General features: G+C 41.7%; 1 protein-coding gene across 2 annotated transcripts in view; it reads left to right on the forward strand.

Annotated features, from left to right (window-relative positions):
- Window positions 1-1,335: 1,335 nt before the first annotated feature.
- The window catches only part of bmp1a (bone morphogenetic protein 1a), a 28,813-nt gene continuing 9,265 nt past the window's right edge, over window positions 1,336-20,883 (forward strand). Inside the window, exons 1-7 of one of the 2 annotated variants that reach the window (XM_079354227.1) lie at window positions 1,336-1,693; window positions 9,763-9,876; window positions 12,980-13,105; window positions 13,797-13,914; window positions 15,355-15,533; window positions 15,910-16,015; window positions 20,208-20,332. In XM_079354227.1, the coding sequence (XP_079210353.1) occupies window positions 1,555-1,693; window positions 9,763-9,876; window positions 12,980-13,105; window positions 13,797-13,914; window positions 15,355-15,533; window positions 15,910-16,015; window positions 20,208-20,332 (907 nt within the window). In that variant the 5' untranslated portion in view covers window positions 1,336-1,554. The remainder of the gene's footprint in view (window positions 1,694-9,762; window positions 9,877-12,979; window positions 13,106-13,796; window positions 13,915-15,354; window positions 15,534-15,909; window positions 16,016-20,207; window positions 20,333-20,883) is intronic. The other variant, XM_079354226.1, reaches the window with a different exon arrangement.

The following is a 20,883-nucleotide window of genomic DNA, read 5'->3' on the forward strand; positions in this document are numbered from 1 at the left end:
TGTACAGCCTAATTATCTCAGCACACATCCGGTCTTACATTCCACACAGTCAGATCAGATAAAGAGAGGAGTGTTTCTCTTCCAGCTTAGCCAAACCAGACTTTGTTTGTAATAGTTACAGACAGGATGGCTGTTGTCAGACAGACAACAACAACAGGAATGCTGGTAGAGTCTCCCATCATCAGCATCATCATCATCATCATCATCTTCCTCAGCTGCAGCAGCAGACAGAGTCATCTAAGGTCTTAGCCATTAAGTACTCTCCACATACAAGTAGTACAAATTTGGCGATAGTCTGATAAAATAAATTAATTTGCTTTGTAACACATTTCCAGAGTTATCTCTTAATGTTTAGATTTCAATTTGTGCAACTGCATTTTTAAATTTGATTAGGCCTATAGTTGATATAGAGGGTTTGGAAAGTGCAAGAGCAAAGACAGGCTGTTTGAAGACATGAAACATTAATGGAAATGTGATGTAGAAGATGCAGTATTTAACGTTATTTTTTTTTTTTTTTGTCGTTGTAGTGTAGTGATCAGATAATAAAACCTTAGGTTTCCCTGCCAAAGAGGCAACCCCTTTTCTGTTCATGTCATTATGGCCTACCCCTATTCACTGCTCTATTATTTTACCCACGGTTACCTATATTATTGAAATCTCCAACAGGTGGCGCTCAAATCACTCAAATTCACTGAAGAGTTGTTATTTGCCAATTTACGCAGCACCTAAGGTCAAGCTCATTCTGCTGTTTTGATTGTTTGTTTATTTATGCATGTGCGTGTGCGTGCGTGTGACATCACGACTGCGTGGCTGGAGTCGAATCCTCACGTGTGGATTTCTGTGCGTGCGTACAGTCCGCCTTCAAGCTACGCTTTTCTCTGCGCCCCTGCGAATTATCCAAACAACCAAGAGAGGGATTCTAAGGTTAAAGATAAAATATCAAATCTAAGAAAAACGTTTAACTCCTTTAGAACAATTTCTGTTGAACTTTTGAATTGTATGGTTGTTTCAACAGCCCTTTTCTTTCACAAACTCTGGCTCGAAGGAGCGAAAGCTGATTATATCTCTACTTTTCTAGATTGAATAAGACGGTCCATTACTATAAACACAGAGTGTAAAGGCAGCTGAAGGAAAAAAATATAAACATCATAATAACTCATATAAAGTCAATATGAAGTAAACCAAATAATAGTCCCCCGTGTCCTCTTCAAGGGCCCCTAATTTAACGGCAAGGGAGCAATGAATACGCGCAGGGGCATTACCGACGTGTGAGAGCTCATTTCACCGAGACGACGGGTCTGCCATATCATCAAAGTTTGTCAAGCAGTCCTGTGCACGAGCCCGGAGCTCCAGCTGAAGGAGAAATCACTGCCTCCAAAGCCCACGAGACGCCGGAGCGAGGCTGGATTTAAAACCCGCCCTCTAGAGGGATCTCGTTTTCCCCAAAAAACCTCCCATTTCTCTCTCTCTCTCTTTCTCTCTCTCTTTCTCTCTGTCCATCTCTCTTCATTTACCTTTTATCCCTCGCCTTTCGCCTTCTCCCCCACCACAATAATGGATCTCACGGCGAGATGTTTGCTTCTACTATCCTGTCTCGGCGTGATATTGGCGATCGATTTGGAGTCGATTGATCCGGGCTACTATGTGGAGCCCACATCAGAGGCGATCGACTATAAGGATCCCTGTAAAGCTGGTGAGATTTTTTTCTCTTTCCTTTGCTGTGTGATTTACCTTTTAAGAGGAGGCTGAAACATGCCACGAATCTGTTTGGGTGGCTTACAGAGAGGGAGAGAGAGCGATCGGAGAGACGCTTTTTAGAGGGATGACAGCACTGGTTGTAGTTTGTAAAAGGTTTGAGGGAACATTATGTGCATTTGTTTTGTACTGGATGGCATAGTTTTTGCAGTTTGAAAGATTTGAAGCACACACTTGAGTCGCGCATAGGAATAACAAAGCACAAAGAGCGGGGTGCATAGTTGTAAGACTGAAAATAAAACAGGATAGGTCTTTGGGTGAATGTATCCAGACTTAAAAAGTTTTGGCTCAAGTTTTTGTTGAAAAGTTCCAGCCGGCTCTTTGCAGCAGATCTATTTTATTCTTTAAATGTACTCCTGTTCTTCCTGCTTGCTGTGAGTTATTACAAATCTGAAACTGCTGGTCAAACAAAGAAAACCGGGCACTTTGAATTTTTTAAAGACTTTTTTTTCCTTTCTGGTTGGTGTTTGTCAGTGCACAAATAGTCTTTTTTTCACCGTCTGTTCACACTGCCACTAAAACAAAGTGGAGGAGGGGAGAGAGCAGAGTACAGTGGAGCTCAGAAATTGTACTCTTTACTCTGTTGGATGTTCTCTTGTGGCTCAAGGTGTATGCTACAGATGTCTGGACATTCTTCTTTTTATTCAGCCGAAGAATATCTGAATGTTTGTTTAACTGTAATCTGTTTGTGTGTGTGTGTGTGTGCATGTGTTTGTGTGTGAGTGTACTGTGAACTCACTGTCTTGCCAAATCCCTTTGGGGGAGTTTGAACAGATTGTGTTTTCCATCTGGTGAAAGTATTCAGGTTACAGATACTGAGAGTTGGCTTCAGTCAAAATGACCTCTAAAGTCCTGGAAGTACTTACCGATTTGGCATTTGACAATTTCTGATGTGGCAGCAGAGGGGGGAAAAAACCCCACACACACACACACACACAATTCAATCATCCAGTTCCCATCTACGATCTGTTTTCTTCATCTCTCCCCTGAGAGGCTGAGTAAAAGTGTCACTGAAGCTTCAGGATTGTTGTGGTTTTACATAAACATGAAAAAGGTCAGACTGCAGATGAACCACGTCCCTCGTAAGAGCTGCTGAAGATGTTGCTTCCTGTTTGGTTTAATGGGAGCCATGCAAGTGGTGACATTAGATCATTGTGCATCAGCAGTGTGGAATTTTAAGAACATGGACATGATGTTCAGACAGAGGTAAACTGTTGAAGGGTCGATGGCACCATGTTTATCTTTTTAAGCGTTTCATTTTATTTCCAAGAAATCGATGACGATGTGACGTCAGGGAACACTCAGGCTTGGTGTTTGTTTGTGTGAGGATGTTATCATTATTAGTAATAAAGTTTTAAAACCGCCATCTGCGTGCCGAGCATCTTTGTTTATGATTTCCTCTGAGCATGTCTCCAGACAGGTGGTTGAAAGACGAACACAAGCACAAACTCCCACTCTGCAAAACCTCCCAGTCTGCAGCGTGTCCAACACCCACCTGCTTTTCTCATTCCTACAAAGCAACAAAGTAGCCAAGATCTCTTAGCTCTCCCTTTTACTCCTCCTCCTCCTCCTAGCTCTGTTTCAACACACTAAAAGACTAAATCTTTCGCCTGTCATCTCTCATCTTCGGCTAGCACGGGCTTGATGATTCTTGAAAGATTATCTTTTTTTTCTTTTTCTCCTCCTCCATTTTTCAGCACATCATCGCAGAGTCACCTTGATCACTTTCTTTCGCCTCAAGCTCTTCATTTTATGTCACACCGCTTCCACCCTGGAAAAGGCTTACGGCTGTGTGAAGTTTCTGACTCAGAAAAGCAATTTGTGCTTGTCCTCTGTTTTGCATCACAGTTCCTTTTTTTTTCAATAACAGAATGTGGTCAATTAATTAAACTTTACGTGTGCGTTAAAAAGGAAAGCAATTCTTGTGATGCTCGGCTCATTAGGGCCGTTTGGTCAGATGGCTCATAGAACAAGTTGTGAATATTAAGTTTAATGTCCTCATATAATTTAACACACGCTGAATAACTTCCTGACTTTTCCTCATTGGGCATATTTGCCACTCCTCGCTGGTTAAACCCATATAATCCCTCAAAAATGTTCCCATGTAGACAGGATTAAATAACTCATCTCCATCACAGACGTGATAGAAATGTGCATTGATGGAAGCGAGCAGTGCAATAACACTGAAGTAATGCCATCTATTTAGGAAGTTAACCAGTGGAAAATTCCTGAGTTTGCAGAACTCCAGACTTGGCAGCTTCCCAGGAAGTAATTTAGGACCCTAGCAGCATGCTGAGATCAGATCCCCTCATTTCATAATGAAAAATGGATGAGAACCAGTTGAGTTTATTGTCTGTTCTGCTTAAATAGTAGTTATGAGAGCAGGGTGTGTTTTGAGGCGAACAAATGCTTTATTTTGAAGTAGTTCACTGACAGCTCTCTGCTCTCTCTCTTTCTCTCTCTCTCTCGCGCTCTCTCTCTCTCTCTCTCTCTCTCTCTCTCTCTCTCTCTCTCTCTCTCTCTCTCTCTCTCTCTCTCTCTCTCTCTCTCTCTCTCTCTCTCTCTCTCTCTCTCTCTCTCTCTCTCTCTGTTTATTTAGGTGTTGTTTACAGAATTTTTTCTTTTTCTGGTGATTCAGCTCCTGTGCTTAGACTTAGACAACTTTATTTATCCCAAAGGGCAATTGGGAGCTGCTGTGGCCTCGGCTGCAGACAGGTCAACCCTGGACACAGCCTTCTTTTCTTGTCTTCTCTAAAGCGGGTGGTTTCCTCATCTCTCTTGGCCCTCGGCGCTCCTCTTCTCTGCTCTGGTTGGCTCTTACAACTCACACAGACTGTAGGTCATTCAACTCGTGCCAGGGGAAAGCAGAGCAGGCCAGTCTGACTGTGCCACACCAGCTCAGGTGACGAGAGAGCAGCCCATTCATGAGGGGGGCTTAGCAGGTTATCTGCAGTGTTCTATTAGCTGCATATAAAGAGTGTTTCACTCCCTCCTTCTCCACATGAGAAAGACTGACTTAAAGGTACAATGTTTTGCCTGATGGGATTTTGTCATTTAAATGACAACAGATGGGTTCTTTTTTTAGGATTGAGTTTCAAAGCTTCTATTTATTAAGTGCGTTGTTTTAAATTCTCTGAAGTGTCACTCACTTGCTGCTAAGAGCCTCTGAAAAGCCTTTGTGGCAGAGTACATTAGGATTATTTAGCAGACAGGCACTTTTGTAGCATGAGAGATTTATAAAATGATGTTAAGATGTTAAACAATCCTCTGCTTAAAAGCATCCACATGCATATTTGAACACTAAGCAAGTTGGGTTTTCATGAGTCAGTGCCTGAACTATGAGGTTTGCTTTACCAATGTATCTTTGTTCATTTGATTTTTGGAAATATGGCCAACCTCCTTAGTCCTCCTTTTAGTCTTGCTCAGACTAATGTGATGGGGCTGCCTGTTGAACTTCATGATTGGGCTTTTAAACGGCTTTTAAACGACTTAACCTGCTGCTTTGCCTTTATCATGGATTTCAGCCTCTATAGGTGAGCCCACACTGGGTGTTTTTCTTACATTAGAGGACCCCTGCCACTTCTCTCTCCGCAGGGTTCAGGCGATTAGGTAGCCGATCTATGGCCGGATCTCGCTGCACTAGTTGGAGCAATGTTTGTCGTCAGAGCTAAGTAATTACTAATCTTGCATTGCATCGTAACAAAGTCTGGGGGCAGAGTCTAAGAAACGCTTAGAGAGAGCTACTTTAAACGTCCAATTAGCCTTCAATAATGAGCAGTTTAATAGCCACTTCTTCATTACTTACATTTTATTTCATCTAAAAAAAAATCTTCATGCTTCTTTGTTTTTCTGTCCTGTTTTTCTACATGTGGTGCTTTTTTCCCCCCACTGCAGATAACTTTTATTTATGGGAAGGGGTTGAAGTTGGAGGAAATCTACCAGATTTAGTTTGTCAACGACCTCATTGAAACTTTTCTTTGGGGATCTGTTCTGAGAAAGCCTGATCTTTCCTCACACCAGGCTGTATGAGTGATTCTGCTGTCCAGAGAAGTCTGGAAGGTCAAACTGAGTTTTGTGAAAGGTGAAAACCCCTGCAGTAGAGACTGAGTAGTGATGAATTATTTATCCCTGTAATGAGGTCAAATGCTGCGTGTTGTTGACATGAAAAGAAACAAATGGCTGCTGAGCTGATGAGTCATTACAGGGGGTTTGACTGGCAGTATGGTATATCAGTAATCGTAGGCACAGATGAGCTGGGAAATCCAATCTTCTAATGGGCTTGATGGAGTGTGAAATGTTAAAGGGGAGGCAGCATCTTGCCGTGTGCCCTTTGCATCTGGCTCTTCTTTTGTCACTCAGATCGAAGCTGCTGTGTGTTGACAATGACTCAGTGTCTTGGTGAGACTTCAGTTCTTTTATTTGAAAATAATTACTCAAATCTCAGGCCTGTAGCTTGAGACTTGAGCAGATTGTCTATTCTAATTATACCTCACTTCACTTTTTGAAATGAGTAGAGACTGCTTCGGACTCAAATTGCAGTTTTAGGAAATATGGAGGTAAGTATGTGCTGTAAAAATAACATCATAGAAGGACAGAGGTAGCATGGGAGTCCTGCATAATACAATTCATCGTTCCTCGGTATAGTGTGTTTAATTTTCGTCTCACAAACATTTTTTTCTGCTTTTTTAAATCCAGATATAAACTCACCGTGTTTGTAGGGACATTGACCACAGCAGCCAGCGTGCAGGGCTGCTACAGAATGAAACCTGAAAAGTGATACTCACAATGTCATCTCATGGTAATCACCTTAACGCAATACACTATTGGCCTCTATTGGAATTCAAATGCAGGGTTTGTTTCCAAACACAGGCTGTGAAAGGCGGTGCCAGGGTATTGTGATGCATTCCAGGCTTACATATTGGCCAAGCTTTCTCATCCCTCATCATTAGGTCTTGTATAGAGAAAGCTTGTTTGAAACGTCTCTATAAGCACAGCAAGGAGTAAATCGAGGCCTTTAGCCGAGCTGGACTGCTAAATATAGGCTGGTGTTAGTGTCTGCGTAGGCTTAGTATTGATGTTTGTGCAGGTTTCAGTGGCAGATGTCGTGGTCTGGTATCCACAGAAGGAGATTTATGGGAATAGTCCTGGAGTATTTGACACCACAGAGGTCGAGGATAGGGCATTACATGAATCAATGGGATTAATTTGATTGAGATCTCATGTGTAATCTGACTGGATAGGCTGATAGATGGGGGGGTTTTAGATGAGGAGGATTATAGTGTTAAGATTAACTCAAAAAAATTAATGAAGGGGGGGGGCATTTTCATTCCATCGTTTCATCAAAATATCTGTCACATCTTCATAAATCTGTGTTATATGGACACACATATAGGTTTGCGCTTCATCTTTCTCCTAGATTTCTCTGATGCAAAATGGTAAAATGAACTACTCAGTTACTAAAAACCCTGTGATTTAACTATTCAGCATGGTTATTTCTACAGTGCAGCTTTTGTAATTAAGGTAATGAACAATGCTTGGAACAAGATGCTACCCTGGACTATGGCGATCACTTGCCATCTGCCGCAATCACTGAGTTTTTAATCTACGGACTACCACACGAGTCTCCCTGTGTCATATCAGTACAGAGCTGCAGATCTAGATGAGTTTATCACCTTTCTTCATAGCCTGCCCTCAATCCCAGCCTGGAGTTGTGTACAAAAGATTCCCTAAAACCATGTGTCTGTGGATAATTAAAGCCAAGAGACAAGGGGGTTAATCCACAATCCCTATGAGTCTTTCCATAAAACCTGCAACAGCGTCTCCAGAACGATCGCTGTGCCCGGGGGAAATGAGTCCTAATGCCGCCGGGCCGTGCATTTGCTCACTTCAATCTCTGCTCTTGTCTAAGAACAATGACACTGTGGATTAGCCGGGCCTGCCTTCAGCACAGCGGTGGAGATTTGGGCAGAGAGCTCAGCCCTCTGTGAACCTCATGGGGATGGGAGAAAGCCTGCCCTTGTTATTTGGTCACAGGCCGCACATAAAACTACTAATACGAGCAAATTAACACTGCACGTGTAAAGAAATCTCGTCCAAGTGTTACTTCATTTCTCCTCAGTCAGTACGAAGGAAAAAAAAGTTTCATGGAATTGTTTTGATCTCTTCTTCTTTTCCCTTACGTTATTTTATGACAGCAACTTGGATTTAATTGTTTGAAGGACTGCCTGTTCTGTTGAACTCTGGTGCAGTTCTGAGAATCAATCATAAAATTGTGAAGATAAAAGAGAATACTGTCCTGTAGTCCCCCCCCCCCTCCCCATCCATCCTTCACTGCGTGACATCTGGAAGCCTCTTCTTATCAGCAGTGTTTTTGGCAATGGCTGTCAGTGTGAGTGCTGATTGTGAGTGCTCTGTTTTGTATCTCAGGGATGAAGTCTGAGGGAATTAGTGTGTTTTGCGAGCACAAATTAAAGGATCCCTCTGACCTCTGGAATTTAAACCTGTCCTCTGTGCGTGCCCTGTCATGCCATCAGTGATCTACACCTTTTTCTTATTGCTGTCATTATCCTGTAATCCCAAACAAAGCCGTTCTGCCGCAACCTCTACGACCTGCAGGGTGGAAGACGGGCCTTTCTAAACCGGAGCCGACTCCAGATTGTTTCAATCATACTCTTCCAGTGAATGGAGATGCATGCATGCCAACTATTGTTTTTTTTTGGTCTTTGTTTCTGTTGTGCTTTTATTCCATATTCCCTTGTCTCAGACCTCTGTCAAACTTTTATAGCAGTTCCAGATATAAAAGAGCCTTTCCCTGAATGTTTCCCTTCTACACTTAAGAGGTAGAGAAGTTGATCTACATATTTCTTGTGTCAGGTTGACACTAAAAAGGTTTAAAGATTAAGATGGTTAACAAATGCAACTTTTAAATCACCACCATTAAATCTACAGTTGAGTGGGTCCCTTGGCTTCCGACCCCTCTACGTCTGTCTCTGCTTCACCACACTAACCTCCAAACACACATCCAGAAGGCTCTCATTTTGTCTCTGCTCCACATCTGTCTTCCCTTCTCGGGGCTGTGGTTTGGGACCAGAGGATGTCCCTTCTTTCTTTCTTTTCCCATCCCTCTCTCTCGCTGTCGTCCTCTGTTCAGACAGGGATTACAATGCCAACTCTTTGCCCTTCTCCCCCATCTCTGCCTACTTCAACCCCCCCCCCCCCCACACACACACACACACACACACACACTTCGCCACTGCTGCATACAAACCTGGCCATAAACTGTAGAGTCGTGTTGGTGTTAAAAGCCTGTAAAAGTAAGAGGACTCAGAGCTTATCCTTGATAGAAATGAGGCATATAGCATGGAATCCCATAAAGCACATTCCTTATAAAGTGAGACTGTTTGGTTATTTTTTCTCTCTCCTTGGCCTCATTAAGGACCTTTTACATGTTCAAGGTGCCCTATTTTACTCTATTACTCCATGTAGGCAGTGTCAGTATTATATACAGTATGATCGCTCTCATTAACTATCCAGAGGCGCCAGAGCACACAGCGTGACTCTTTTTATTTTTGTAACATCTGGATTGAACATGGTTTAATTATTCACATCAGGGGGCAGGTTTCTGAGTTCAAACCTTTTGTGTATTGCACAAACTTTCACAAGCCATTTGCAATATGTTGCTTATATTACAGTCTTCATAAGGACTGAAATGCTCCTTATAAGGACTTTTGTTTTTCCAGACCGACATGCTGCACTTTCATGTCTCGTTCTCAATTTACTGGTTAAAAAACAACAACTTAGGAAAAGAATGACGTTTAGATTTGTAAATGAGTTGGTTTTGCATGCTTCAGGTTGTCTGTAAGTGTGTTGACCTGGCCTCTATTCAGACTTACTCTGTCTGAGTGGCAGGAAAAGCTTGAGGCAACTGTCTTTCTCACAACGATGCTCCATATTGTGCAGTTTTCAAACATTCTTCTGACATCTGCCATCTCTGTTTGTCTGTTTCAGTTGCCTTTCTGGGAGACATAGCTCTGGATGAAGAGGACCTCCGAATGTTCAAAGTGGACAGAATCATAGATTTGGCTCAGAGAACTGTCCACACAGTTAATCGCACAGACCCAGGTAACAACACTCCTTTCAAGAACAAAACAAGAAGGGGGAAAACTCCTCAATATGGTAGAAAAACATTTTTAAAAAATGTAAGAGGAAATGTGGCCTGTTGAACGAAGCTTTCTGGACACAGACTTTGTTTAACTGTCCGAAGTGCTATGTCATCTACAGTTGAAAGTTGATGTTGGCACCTGTCAGATAAAAAGCGTTAGGTTTCTGATTAGCTCTTTTTAAAGTTTGACAGCTGTAATGTTTGTGCTGCACATCGCTACACCTGTACCACCATGTGGGACTGTCATTTCTAGGCTTTGTAAAATGTTCTCAAATGAAAAGCAGTACTTAAGCGACAGCTGTGAGTCAACAGAAACTAACAGTCTTTGCAGTCCTATAAAGTATAGGTGAGCATGAACCAACATGAGCCTGCATGTTGTTGTCTGTGCTTGAATGGTTTCAGTTAGCTTCTTTTCATCCGATTTAATGAGCATGTTGGGGTAAAAAGAGATTTGGAGGATTAAAAATACTTTAGACCTGTACTTAAAGTACCCACTGAGGAAGACTGATTGCAGACTGAATAGTGACCTCTGGAACAAAGACTTAAGATGAGCCTTAGGATTCAGACGGTGTATACAATTATTTCTAAAAATTGATTTGATCTCTGAACAGGTTATTGAGTGCATTTAATGATCGCAAAGTCAATAAGAATACTTCAGCACGGTCGTGTCTCTTCCTGTCTTCCCTACATTATTAAAACAGTTGGGTAATTTGGTTTCCAAAAAAATAATGCCAACAGAAAAATGATAATGAAATCTCTCAACCTATGAGCATTCCCTACCACAATAAGAATGACTGCTGTAGATTTAATCATGTTGCTGTAATTAACACATCTTCTGCGAGTTTGTCTCTCCAGCGATATTTCTTATCAGTTAGCTGAGGAGATTTGGCTGTTATCAGACTTTTCCTCAACACATGCACAAGTGTAGACATGCTAATTGATCTCTGCAGGCTGAAATTCAGCAGAACACATTGTCCAAGCAGAAAAGGAACTTTGCCGCGAACTGTGGCCTACATCTGAATCAAATCTATTTAAAAAAAAGAAAAAGGAAAAAAAGATGAGGGCTGGTTGTGTTGTAATGGAATAGCAACCTTTGTGCTGCTGGATGTACTAAAAACTAAATGTACTTGTTTTCTTGTTTCCGCCTTGGCACTTTTAGGATAAAGTTTATTGTGAAACCAGCATGTTTTGGCTTGTTGTCTTTTATCAGGTCATCCAGGTGAAGTTATACAATAAATAGATAGATAGATAGACTGTCCCCCTCCCCTCTGTATACAATAATCCCCAAACAAGATTTACAGCCCACCTATGTGACTGAGAGTAAACATAATTACAGGTTAAACCTGTGCAGTTAGCATTAGCATTAGACTTAAACTTATATTGCATAAATGTACATAACCTGTGAAGGAGAGAAAACACATGTGCTGATATGTTAGTAATTATGTTGAAGTGAAGACCTCCTATTTCCCTCTTCTACACATATTAAGAGAGAGCTCCATGATTAAGTCTGCAGCATTAATATAAAGCTTTTCAATGGTTACCATACAGACATTTTGTTTTAATGCTAAATGATGCACTCATGATCTATTTGGGAGACATTGCTTATCGAGGGACAGGCTGTAAGTGTTGTAATGCGTAGCGTATGGAGCAAGCGTTTACTTGCTTCATAGTTGGCTCTGTACAAATAAACACTGAATGAATTGTTATATTGTTTTTTAGGTTCTTGTATCAGTGTACAATAGGTTACTGCAGGTTCTCACTAAAGTGAAACACTGACAGATTTATTTATCTCCTTCAAACTGAGTGAGATCAGATGTTTGGGTCTTTATGTGGAAAGAATCTGCAGATGCCAAGCCCTCCAAGCACATAAACATGTTTAGCTCAAGCCATATGATTTGGTAAGTAATTAAAAAATGTCTTTGCATGTACATCATGAATCGGTTCAATCACATGTGTGATGTTCCTAAAGTACAAGAATGAAAAAAAAAAAAAAAAAACATCAAAAGTGTTCAGCCTCAATAATCAGACTGCTTCAGTTATTTCTGAAAAACAAAACATATCCTACCTTATAAGGAGAAGTAGTCTACAGTGTGTAAGAAAGGGTGATGTAAGGTAGCATACATAATCAGAAGTCAGCATTTAGTCCCTTTAAAGGTCAGGCTAGGAACATTGTTGTAAACACTTCAGACTTCTGTGGTTTATAAGCTAATGCTGTCTCTGTATTTGTCAACACGTCCTGCTGAAAATCAATGTTTACCTGCTGAGGCATCTTTTCACGTCTGCTGAAGTAATGCAGTCCTCGCTGAGATAGACCAGGATGATATCTAACTGTTTTATTAACTTTTCAGCTTCATGGAAATAATAGAATCCAATCCATTTAAAACTTCTTTGTGTTACTTTATTGACCTCAGGCTTAACATTCAAGGCTGATTCAGAATTGAAGGGGTAATGTCACTGTATGGAAAATGTATATTATTTTCCAGTAAAGCTGCATCATTCATTTCATCAATCAAAACCATTAAAAACATGCATGCTGTTTTCTTTGTTATAACTGTGAACATTTCTGTGAAATGGGTTCATATCTGAAGGACTTTAATTAACAGTAGTTGCTTCAAAATAAGGTCTGCCTGTTCTGCAGCCTAATGAAGAACAGCAGGGTGATTACACTGCATGTGTTTCATATATGGATGTGTCTAATTATAATGAGCAGGTTTAGGTGGGAGCTTAGTCTCCATGGTTACTCTGCATTAACGTGCATTTGAGTGACATAAAACTGATGAAACTAAATTAAAAGAAGAAAGGAATAAGCTTCAGTGCAATCCCTTTGTGAATAGGATGAACAATGTTATTTGAAGAAAAAAAAGTCATTTCCTAAATGAGCGTAATAATTAGAATTTCTGAAAAATGTCCTTTAGTTTAAGGATAAAAAGTCACTTTTATCTGCTAAGGAACTGTGAAAGTAGGAAACATATTTGCTCATTATGAAAGTGCTGGTGAAACATTTATTCTGTCAGACAGGAATTAAATTATTCCTCTTTGTTGTCTTGATTTTCACTTCTTCAGAATCAACCGTACAGAGTATCACTAGCAGGCCGGGCTCACGCCGCAGGAAAAGAGCAGCCACCTCCAGATCTGAGCGTGTGTGGCCTGAAGGTGTTATTCCCTATGTCATCAGTGGGAACTTTAGTGGTAAGTAAAGCATTTTTTCCTGACAGTCATTGCTAGAAAAAGTCAATTCAGTTTTTATGACAAATAAAATATGATAGAAAATCCAAAGTAAACACTTTGTATGTTAGCAATTTTTAAGCTCTGGTGGTCCAAAATGAAAAAGAACACAGTGCGTTGCTTCTGTAATGAACCAAAACTGCTTTTGCATTTTTTGTAACTCCTCAAAATAAAACAGCAAATAAAGAAGTACACAGCTCTCAATGACAGTGTGTGAGTTGATTTGTGATGGGTCATTGGACAAAAATAAAACAAGTATTTAAAAAAAAGAAAGTAAAATACTATGAAACTATAATCATAAAAATAGTTCACGTTTTGATTGTATAAAACCAATATAGACTTTGTTACAAGCCCTATCTTTAAAATGTTTCCAGCTGTCTGCCTCTTCATTAATCTCCCCTTCTCTAAAGAATGCTGTGTGTGTGTGTGTGTGTGTGTGTGTGTGTGTGTGTGTGTGTGTGTGTGTGTGTGTGTGTGTGTGTGTGTGTGTGTGTGTGTGTGTGTGTGTGTGTGTGTGTGTGTGTGTGTGTGTGTGTGTGTGTGTGTGTGTGTGTGTGTGTGTGTGTGTGTGTGTGTGTGTGTGTGTGTGTGTGTGTGTGTGTGTGTGTACTAATTTGTCAGCTTCGCTGATCTCACTTTCTCTCATCTTATTCAGGAAGCCAGCGGGCGATATTCCGGCAGGCCATGCGGCACTGGGAGAAGCACACCTGCGTGACCTTTGTAGAGAGGACGCAGGAGGAGAGCTATATTGTCTTCACGTATCGACCATGTGGGTGAGTCAGTGGGGTTTTCAGCTCCCACATGAAGACACTGAACAATGGTTGGCCTCTGTTGAGCCTTCATTATCTGCAGCTAATTACTTAGCGTCTTAGTACTCTTCCTTGCTTTCCGCTCAGCATCCTTTCCCCATTGTTGATACTTTCTGCTCGTGGTCTGTGTGTGAGCTGTTATTTCAACCCCCTGCAGCTCCTGTGAGAGGTGACCAATCAGTGGTCAGGAATGTTTCCAGTGCCTTATCATTACTCTTCATCCGTCACTGACCACTGGTGTCATGCATGATGTACAGAATTGCACCCAAGAGGGAGACTCAGCCTCAGCCTCTCCATAACCTTGTTTACCACTGAAGTTAGATTTAGTGTCCACTCAGCATTTCCTCTCAAACAGACACTCAGAGGAAGCTCTGGTTGTAGTTCTAGTTGTTGCTAAGCGACAATTGACAATCTGTTTGGACGTTAAGAGGTCTGTTTGTTTAATGATAAAATATTTTTAGATAAAAGCATTTGGTGCACACGAACCAGCACATCCTTATAATTTAGGGTTTAAGGGAAAAGAGGCTAGAGCTATTAGAGAAAGTATTAGAGAGGTTTCCAGGGGACACAAAATCCTAAAATGTTCCCATGTTTTAACCTCACAGATTTAGAAACACAAGCTGGAACCATTATGTCATTACACACAATAAACCTCTCCCACTGATAGGTATCATTCAAAACAAACAGCTTAACCGAAAGAGGATGCAGATAATGAAACTTAACTTCATTTTTTTTTCTAAACAACTGTTGAAAGCCATTTTTAGCCTGGCCTCCAGAGCAAAAGAGATGACATTATCCATGCAGGCGGCAGTGGTTAGCAGTGGGAATACTTGACTCTGTTGCATATTCAGCAGGTCCCCATCTGTCCTGTGCAAAGTTCAAGGCGTGTCTCAGGAGAGCCTGGCTGGGCTCACAGTAATTAGAGAGCGGCTGTCTGGCCCACAGGGCAGCCATGTGTGTGCCCGTCCTCCACACTCCCACACTGAACCTTTCATGTCACGCTGAGATGGAGCGCCGAAGCCAACCAGCCTCCATCCTCACTCACAGCATTCGCATTGGCAGGCGGATGAATGAATGTCATTGCTGTATGTGTGGATGACAGGTAGCCTCATTAAGCTTTCTTGTAAAACAGACCAGAGGCTGTTAAGATAATGTCGTTCTCGTTAAAAGACTCATTATATATGTTCAGAGCAGGATGAAATATAGGCCAGTTAGACATTATAGAGCCCGAGACTCATTCCTGCTTCTCCTTCACCCCTGGGGAACATGATTCTTTTTCTGGCCATTTGCTGTAGTTACGACTCGCTTGTTAGAGTTTTTTCACGTACTAAGCCATAAAATGTAGTCACTACATTTCGACTTTGTTAACACTGTCTCTGTGTGTATTTGGCTGTTGAAACACAGGTGCTGCTCCTACGTGGGTCGTCGTGGAGGGGGCCCCCAGGCTATATCCATCGGAAAAAACTGTGACAAATTTGGTATTGTGGTGCACGAGTTGGGTCATGTGATCGGATTCTGGCACGAGCACACGAGGCCTGACCGAGACGAACATGTCAGCATTATCAGGGACAACATTCAGCCAGGTAGGAGAATAGATGTCTCAACAGCAACATTGGAAATAAGAGACAAAATGATAAAAAGACACAGACTTGTGAGCCAGTTTTTGCTCATGCAAGGCCTGCCACGTTCTATGAACCCAGGTGTTTTTACAGCTGCGTACAGAAAGCTTATCATGACACATTCAGTAACCAGGACAAACACCATCAACTACAACCTTACTCATCCTCAAAAGCCTGAAATATCACTGGCACTAATGCAGGTGGCTTATTGGAGTCTCTCGCTTCATTGTATGATTCAGATGGAGTAAAACTGTCTTCACCTTTGGCTTACATACATAAGGTTGCACAGTATGACTCAGCTTCATGTTCCAACTGTTCTTCTCCCTGTCTCTTCTCACAGGGCAAGAGTATAACTTTCTGAAGATGGAGCCGGGGGAGGTGGACTCTCTGGGAGAAGTCTATGACTTTGACAGTATCATGCACTATGCCAGGAATACATTCTCCAGGTAGGAGCCAAGCCAAGTTCCACTGCGTGCACTCCAGACTTAAAAACTGGTGTTAGATCAAGGCTGAGCAGTTTTCCCACTCTACTGCAACCTTTTAACCCATTTTATTGTTTTCCATTTCTGCTGAGACTCATTGTTTTTACATCATTTTATGACTATATTGATCTGTAATGCACCAGGTCTGTGTCTTTGAGAGGCTGCTGAGAAATGTGGCATGATTCCCAAAGCTGGAGAAGAAGAATGAAACACTTAATTCCCCTCAATAATAAATCACTAGAAGACTAACGCGTAGCCTGAGGACACAAAGACAGAAAAGGGCTTACTGTTCCTTCAGTGTCTGTCTTGGATGTGAATTGTTTCTTCACTATCAGAGTTTGAGTACAAAGAGACAGAAATGTCTTTCCTGGGAAAAGGTGGGTCTTTAGTGTGTATTTATATGTTGCTACTACAAAAGCTCTATTTTGAACAAAAGGCTCTCCTTCTCTGGCCGAAGTTTCTCTTGGCTGAAATGTTTTTGAACAGCCATGTGGTTGAAATAGATTGGGGAGCACTATTTTGATCATTATGTAATATTTTGATTTGATTTAAATGCGTATTGCAGCATTGGGAATGAGGAGGATCAAAAAATATGCTGGTGTAAAACAGCTTGTTCTGACGACTCCAGTTTCATTGAGTATTGGCTTCATAATTTTTTTCTTGCATCCTAATAAATGTTTTTTTCCACTTTACTGTCTCATTCAGCTAAACAAAAGCTCTGAGCTTTGTGTCCAAATGATAAAAAATTAAACACCTCTGATAAACTTGATTTTATTTTCTTCTTTTTTTTCCTCTGAGAAGTGAAAGCCAAGTTTTTGTAGCAGTAGTGAAAGTGCCAGCTCCTTCCCACAGCCTGTTCAAATTATGGCCCTTCTCCTCGGTTCATGCTGCTTTTGCACCAGCAGCCGCAGTAAAGCAGCACCAGTCCTGGCCCTGCTGCTGAGCTAGCCCACTTACAGTAGCCCTGCTTCCTCACAACATAGTTTCTGCACGTCACTTTCGAGGTGTGTCTGGAAGCTTCCTGTAAAAGTTTTGCCTCAAACTATGCACCACCTCATTATGCTCCAAATGGCCTTTTGAAGAGGCATTAATGATAAGTAGCTTCGTGGTCGCCCTTTGAGGCCACTTCAGGGACTCTATTTATGTATTTATTTATATACGCCTGCTGCAAAGTCTTCCTATAGCACCGTCATAGCACTCAGGTGTTTTAATAAATATCCTCTGCAGCACTATTTAGGCCAACCCCTGAAAATCTCCTGCCTATGATAAGAAATGGACAAGTGGACATTTGTTTTCCTCCCCAGGCTCCTTAAAAGATTCACGTGACTTCAAATGTGTGTGTCTTAGACTTTGGGTTGTAAAAAAATAAATAGACAAAAGTGGCTGAACTGTGGAGAGCTGCATGTAGCCAAACCTGGTATTGAAATGCTGCACAGTGGAAACAACCTGCATAGAGGGTCCTCTGTTTGAACAAGCTGATCTGTGAATGTGTCATACTTATGATGGCACTTTATTTTGTCGCCAGCTGACCTCATTTAGTACTCCCTGTCTATGCTACAGGAAGTCCCTCCAGATGTTGTGATGTCATGCAGCGATACTAACTGGAAAAATCCCAGTGACAAACATTGGTCAGTCTAGCATCTTACTTCAGTCATCTCAGGCTGCGTTTGATTTTAAGGGTTTTTTACTAGCTGGGTGACTGCAAAGCCTAAAAAGACCTTTTGGGAGGAGTTGACTACTAAGATTCAGCGCCTTAATCTTCTTGAACAGAAAGTGGTTTCATTTCAGCCTGTCTATAAACACAAGAAACGTGTGAGCATACTATACATCAAGTTGTATAAATATTATGGGAAAGACTTGCTGACATGGGCAGGATCTGACCTTATTAGTTTTGTGTATGAAAAAGGCTTTTTGACCCTTTGACTCTGTTACAAAGTTAAACAATGTGGGGTAATCTTTAGGATAGCTATAGGAACAGTCACTTTGAAATGTTTTACCTATAGCTGGAAAATAACTGTCGGCCAGGAAGCCAGATCTGGTGTAATACAGTCCATGTGCACACAAAAGTTAAAGCAAAAAGTAAGTCCTGACTCTCTTTTACCTAACTCTGATAGGAAAACCAGCTGTTAGCTCTCCCCTTGTTCTTACTCGTCAGCTGTATATGTATTTTTTCACTCCCCCACCAACTCTCCCATGCCCTGTGTGACTCTCTTAGTGTATGGGCCTCTTCCCGAATCAACTGCAATGCTCCTGCGGCAAACAGAGTCTGGGAAGCAGAGAGGGAATCTTTGTCTAAGCTGAGGCTGCAGCTGGGTGGAGGCCAATGTACAGAAATGCCTGTCTGGCCCCGTGCATCCTAACTGTAGGTCAAAAATGCACTGCACATAGAATAAGACTATAATTCTGCACCCTTGCTTTTCAAGAAATACATCATGCTTGGTTTTAGTGAATAGATTTATACAGTAAAACTAGAATAAGAATATGGAAGACAAAGGCATATAATAAATTCATTAGCAGGTTAGAACCAGTTAGAACATGAAAAGTACTTTTTGAGCTAACAGTTGATAAAAAAGAGCTTAATTAAAGAAGAGAGGTGTTTCAGAGGACAGGCTTATCTCTTATTAGATTACAGTCTGTTCAGCTCTAATGACATTGAGTAGATTTCGCTCTCAGGTCAAGAGTTGTGATCTTAAAGTAATACAGTATGAACCACCAATCAGCAGGCCTGCCCTAAAGTATGTTTATGTCATTTAATCCAACACTCCAACTCTTTGTGTAACCATGTTGATCAATAAAAGCCGCTTTACACTGACATGGCAGAGGAATGGCTGCCACTGCTGGGGAATTTTTTCACAGAGCTGTATTAGCAGACAAGGGGCTCCTGTTAGCTTTTCACAGGTCATTCCCAGCTCTTTATTTTCTTGAGCACCGATTGGCTCATGTACCTGTGCCAGTGGCTGTCTTTGTTACCCCATTATTAGCCGGGGTGTTTGCTCTGTGTTTTACAGTAAATCACCGTGGGAAGCCAGGGCTTTTGCCGCGGGTGTTGTTTGAAAGATTTCATGGCTTGTCTTGATGTTTTGCAGTGTCTCCTAGGGACAAGCAGAGCTGATCCCCTTTACTTTTTTGTCTCAGCCGTGTTACCCTACCCACAACTTTGCCCCCACCTTTCCTTCTCTCCAGAGATATTTTTTAGTACTAGTGCATGGAGTGGTGCCAACTCAAATAGAGACCTGCCAGTTTGCCCTTTGTGTGCTTTGACACTGGCTGCAGCAGCGTTTTTCACCAGCAGCCAGCACACCGGCTCCTGGAAGCTCACAGACATGCAGGCAGGCAGTCGGGCAGGCAGGCAGAGTCTAAACTGTTAGCCCAGGCAGCTCTGTTTGCACATGCCTGGCGTTGATAGGCATGTCACCATGGGAACGACTGCGGAGCCAGGCTGTTGCTCGCCATTACCTTGAGATGAATGGAGATGATAAACTAGCAAAGTGTCAAGTGAGACACTCGTATGAAAAGTCTCTTCCTTGACTAACTGCTCTGATCTGCTGCAATTGGTTGTTGTTGTTTTTTTATTCACAGTTTTGATATTAGACTTCAAACAAGGTGTGTGGCGGGTGTTCACCTTCCTGCCTTTCCCAATTTATTCTCTGTAACTCTGGAGAAGAGTTCCTCGTTTGGGTCCATCTGTAGAGCAGACGTGTGTGAAGAATGATTAATTAATTAACATTAACTTCAGAAAAATTGCAGTGTGACCCTTGACCTCAAGAAGACTGTGATAAGTGAATTCAACTGTACATCTGTTACAATGTAGCCCCGCGACAAATGGATCTGAAGAGTCAAAACAAACAGATTTAATTTTATTATGAAATGAAAAATAATGACATAACCCCATCCTACACACACCCGATTGTATCCTCACAATTCAGAAATGGAGAAAGAAAAAGTATTAAATAAATAAAATCAATATATTTTTCTACTAGGTTAAAAATTGTAGCACAATTGGTGACTATGATTGAAATGCACTGATTGATTTTAAATCTCCTAGTTCTTGATCAGATTTGTTTAGTAGGCTAACAGTGTTTGAAAAAGGTTCAGCATTGTGTGCACATCAGTGTTTTATTCCACATTAACGTCAGTCTCTGTCCTTGAATTACAGAGGCATTTTCCTGGACACCATCCTGCCACGCTACGATGTGAATGGAGTGCGACCACCCATCGGCCAGAGAACCAGGCTGAGCAAAGGGGATATCGCACAGGCACGCAAACTCTACAAATGCTCCAGTAAGACTATGGGTATTGTGGGTTTTTCCTTTCTATTTTTGCATCTGTGTGCAACATCGCCCTGGGAGACAGAGAGGCCTGATGTAGCTCACACTGTGCGGAAATAGCCACGCAGCTACTCTTCATGTGGTGTGGTTCTTTGGTGACAACGTCATAGAATCCCGAGCTGGGAGGAGTGTAAAGACTACCTAGGGTCAGGAAGTGTGTCATCACTTGTTCCCGGATAGACCCAAAGGAAAAGCTGTGATTAAGAAGTGAATGAAGAAAAGGATGTTGGGAACAGGGCTCATGTCCACACATCACAGCTTGTACAACGTAAACTGTGAGACGATACACTAAGGAGCGTTGCATAAGCCTTTCCTAACCACTCACTGTGTGTACGCTTACAGAGAGGAGAGAGAGACGATATAAGGATGTTGGAGTAAACAGAATTTATTGCATTAACAGATGTACATTGTGACCAGTCTCTGCTGAATAGATTTTGCTTCAGACAGTTTAATTACAGGTCAGTCCAGGACAATCAGAGCTGTTGGCCTTATTTTAAAGCTTAT

Source organism: Symphodus melops (assembly GCF_947650265.1).
Source record: "Symphodus melops genome assembly, chromosome: 1".
Taxonomy (NCBI): domain Eukaryota; kingdom Metazoa; phylum Chordata; class Actinopteri; order Labriformes; family Labridae; genus Symphodus; species Symphodus melops.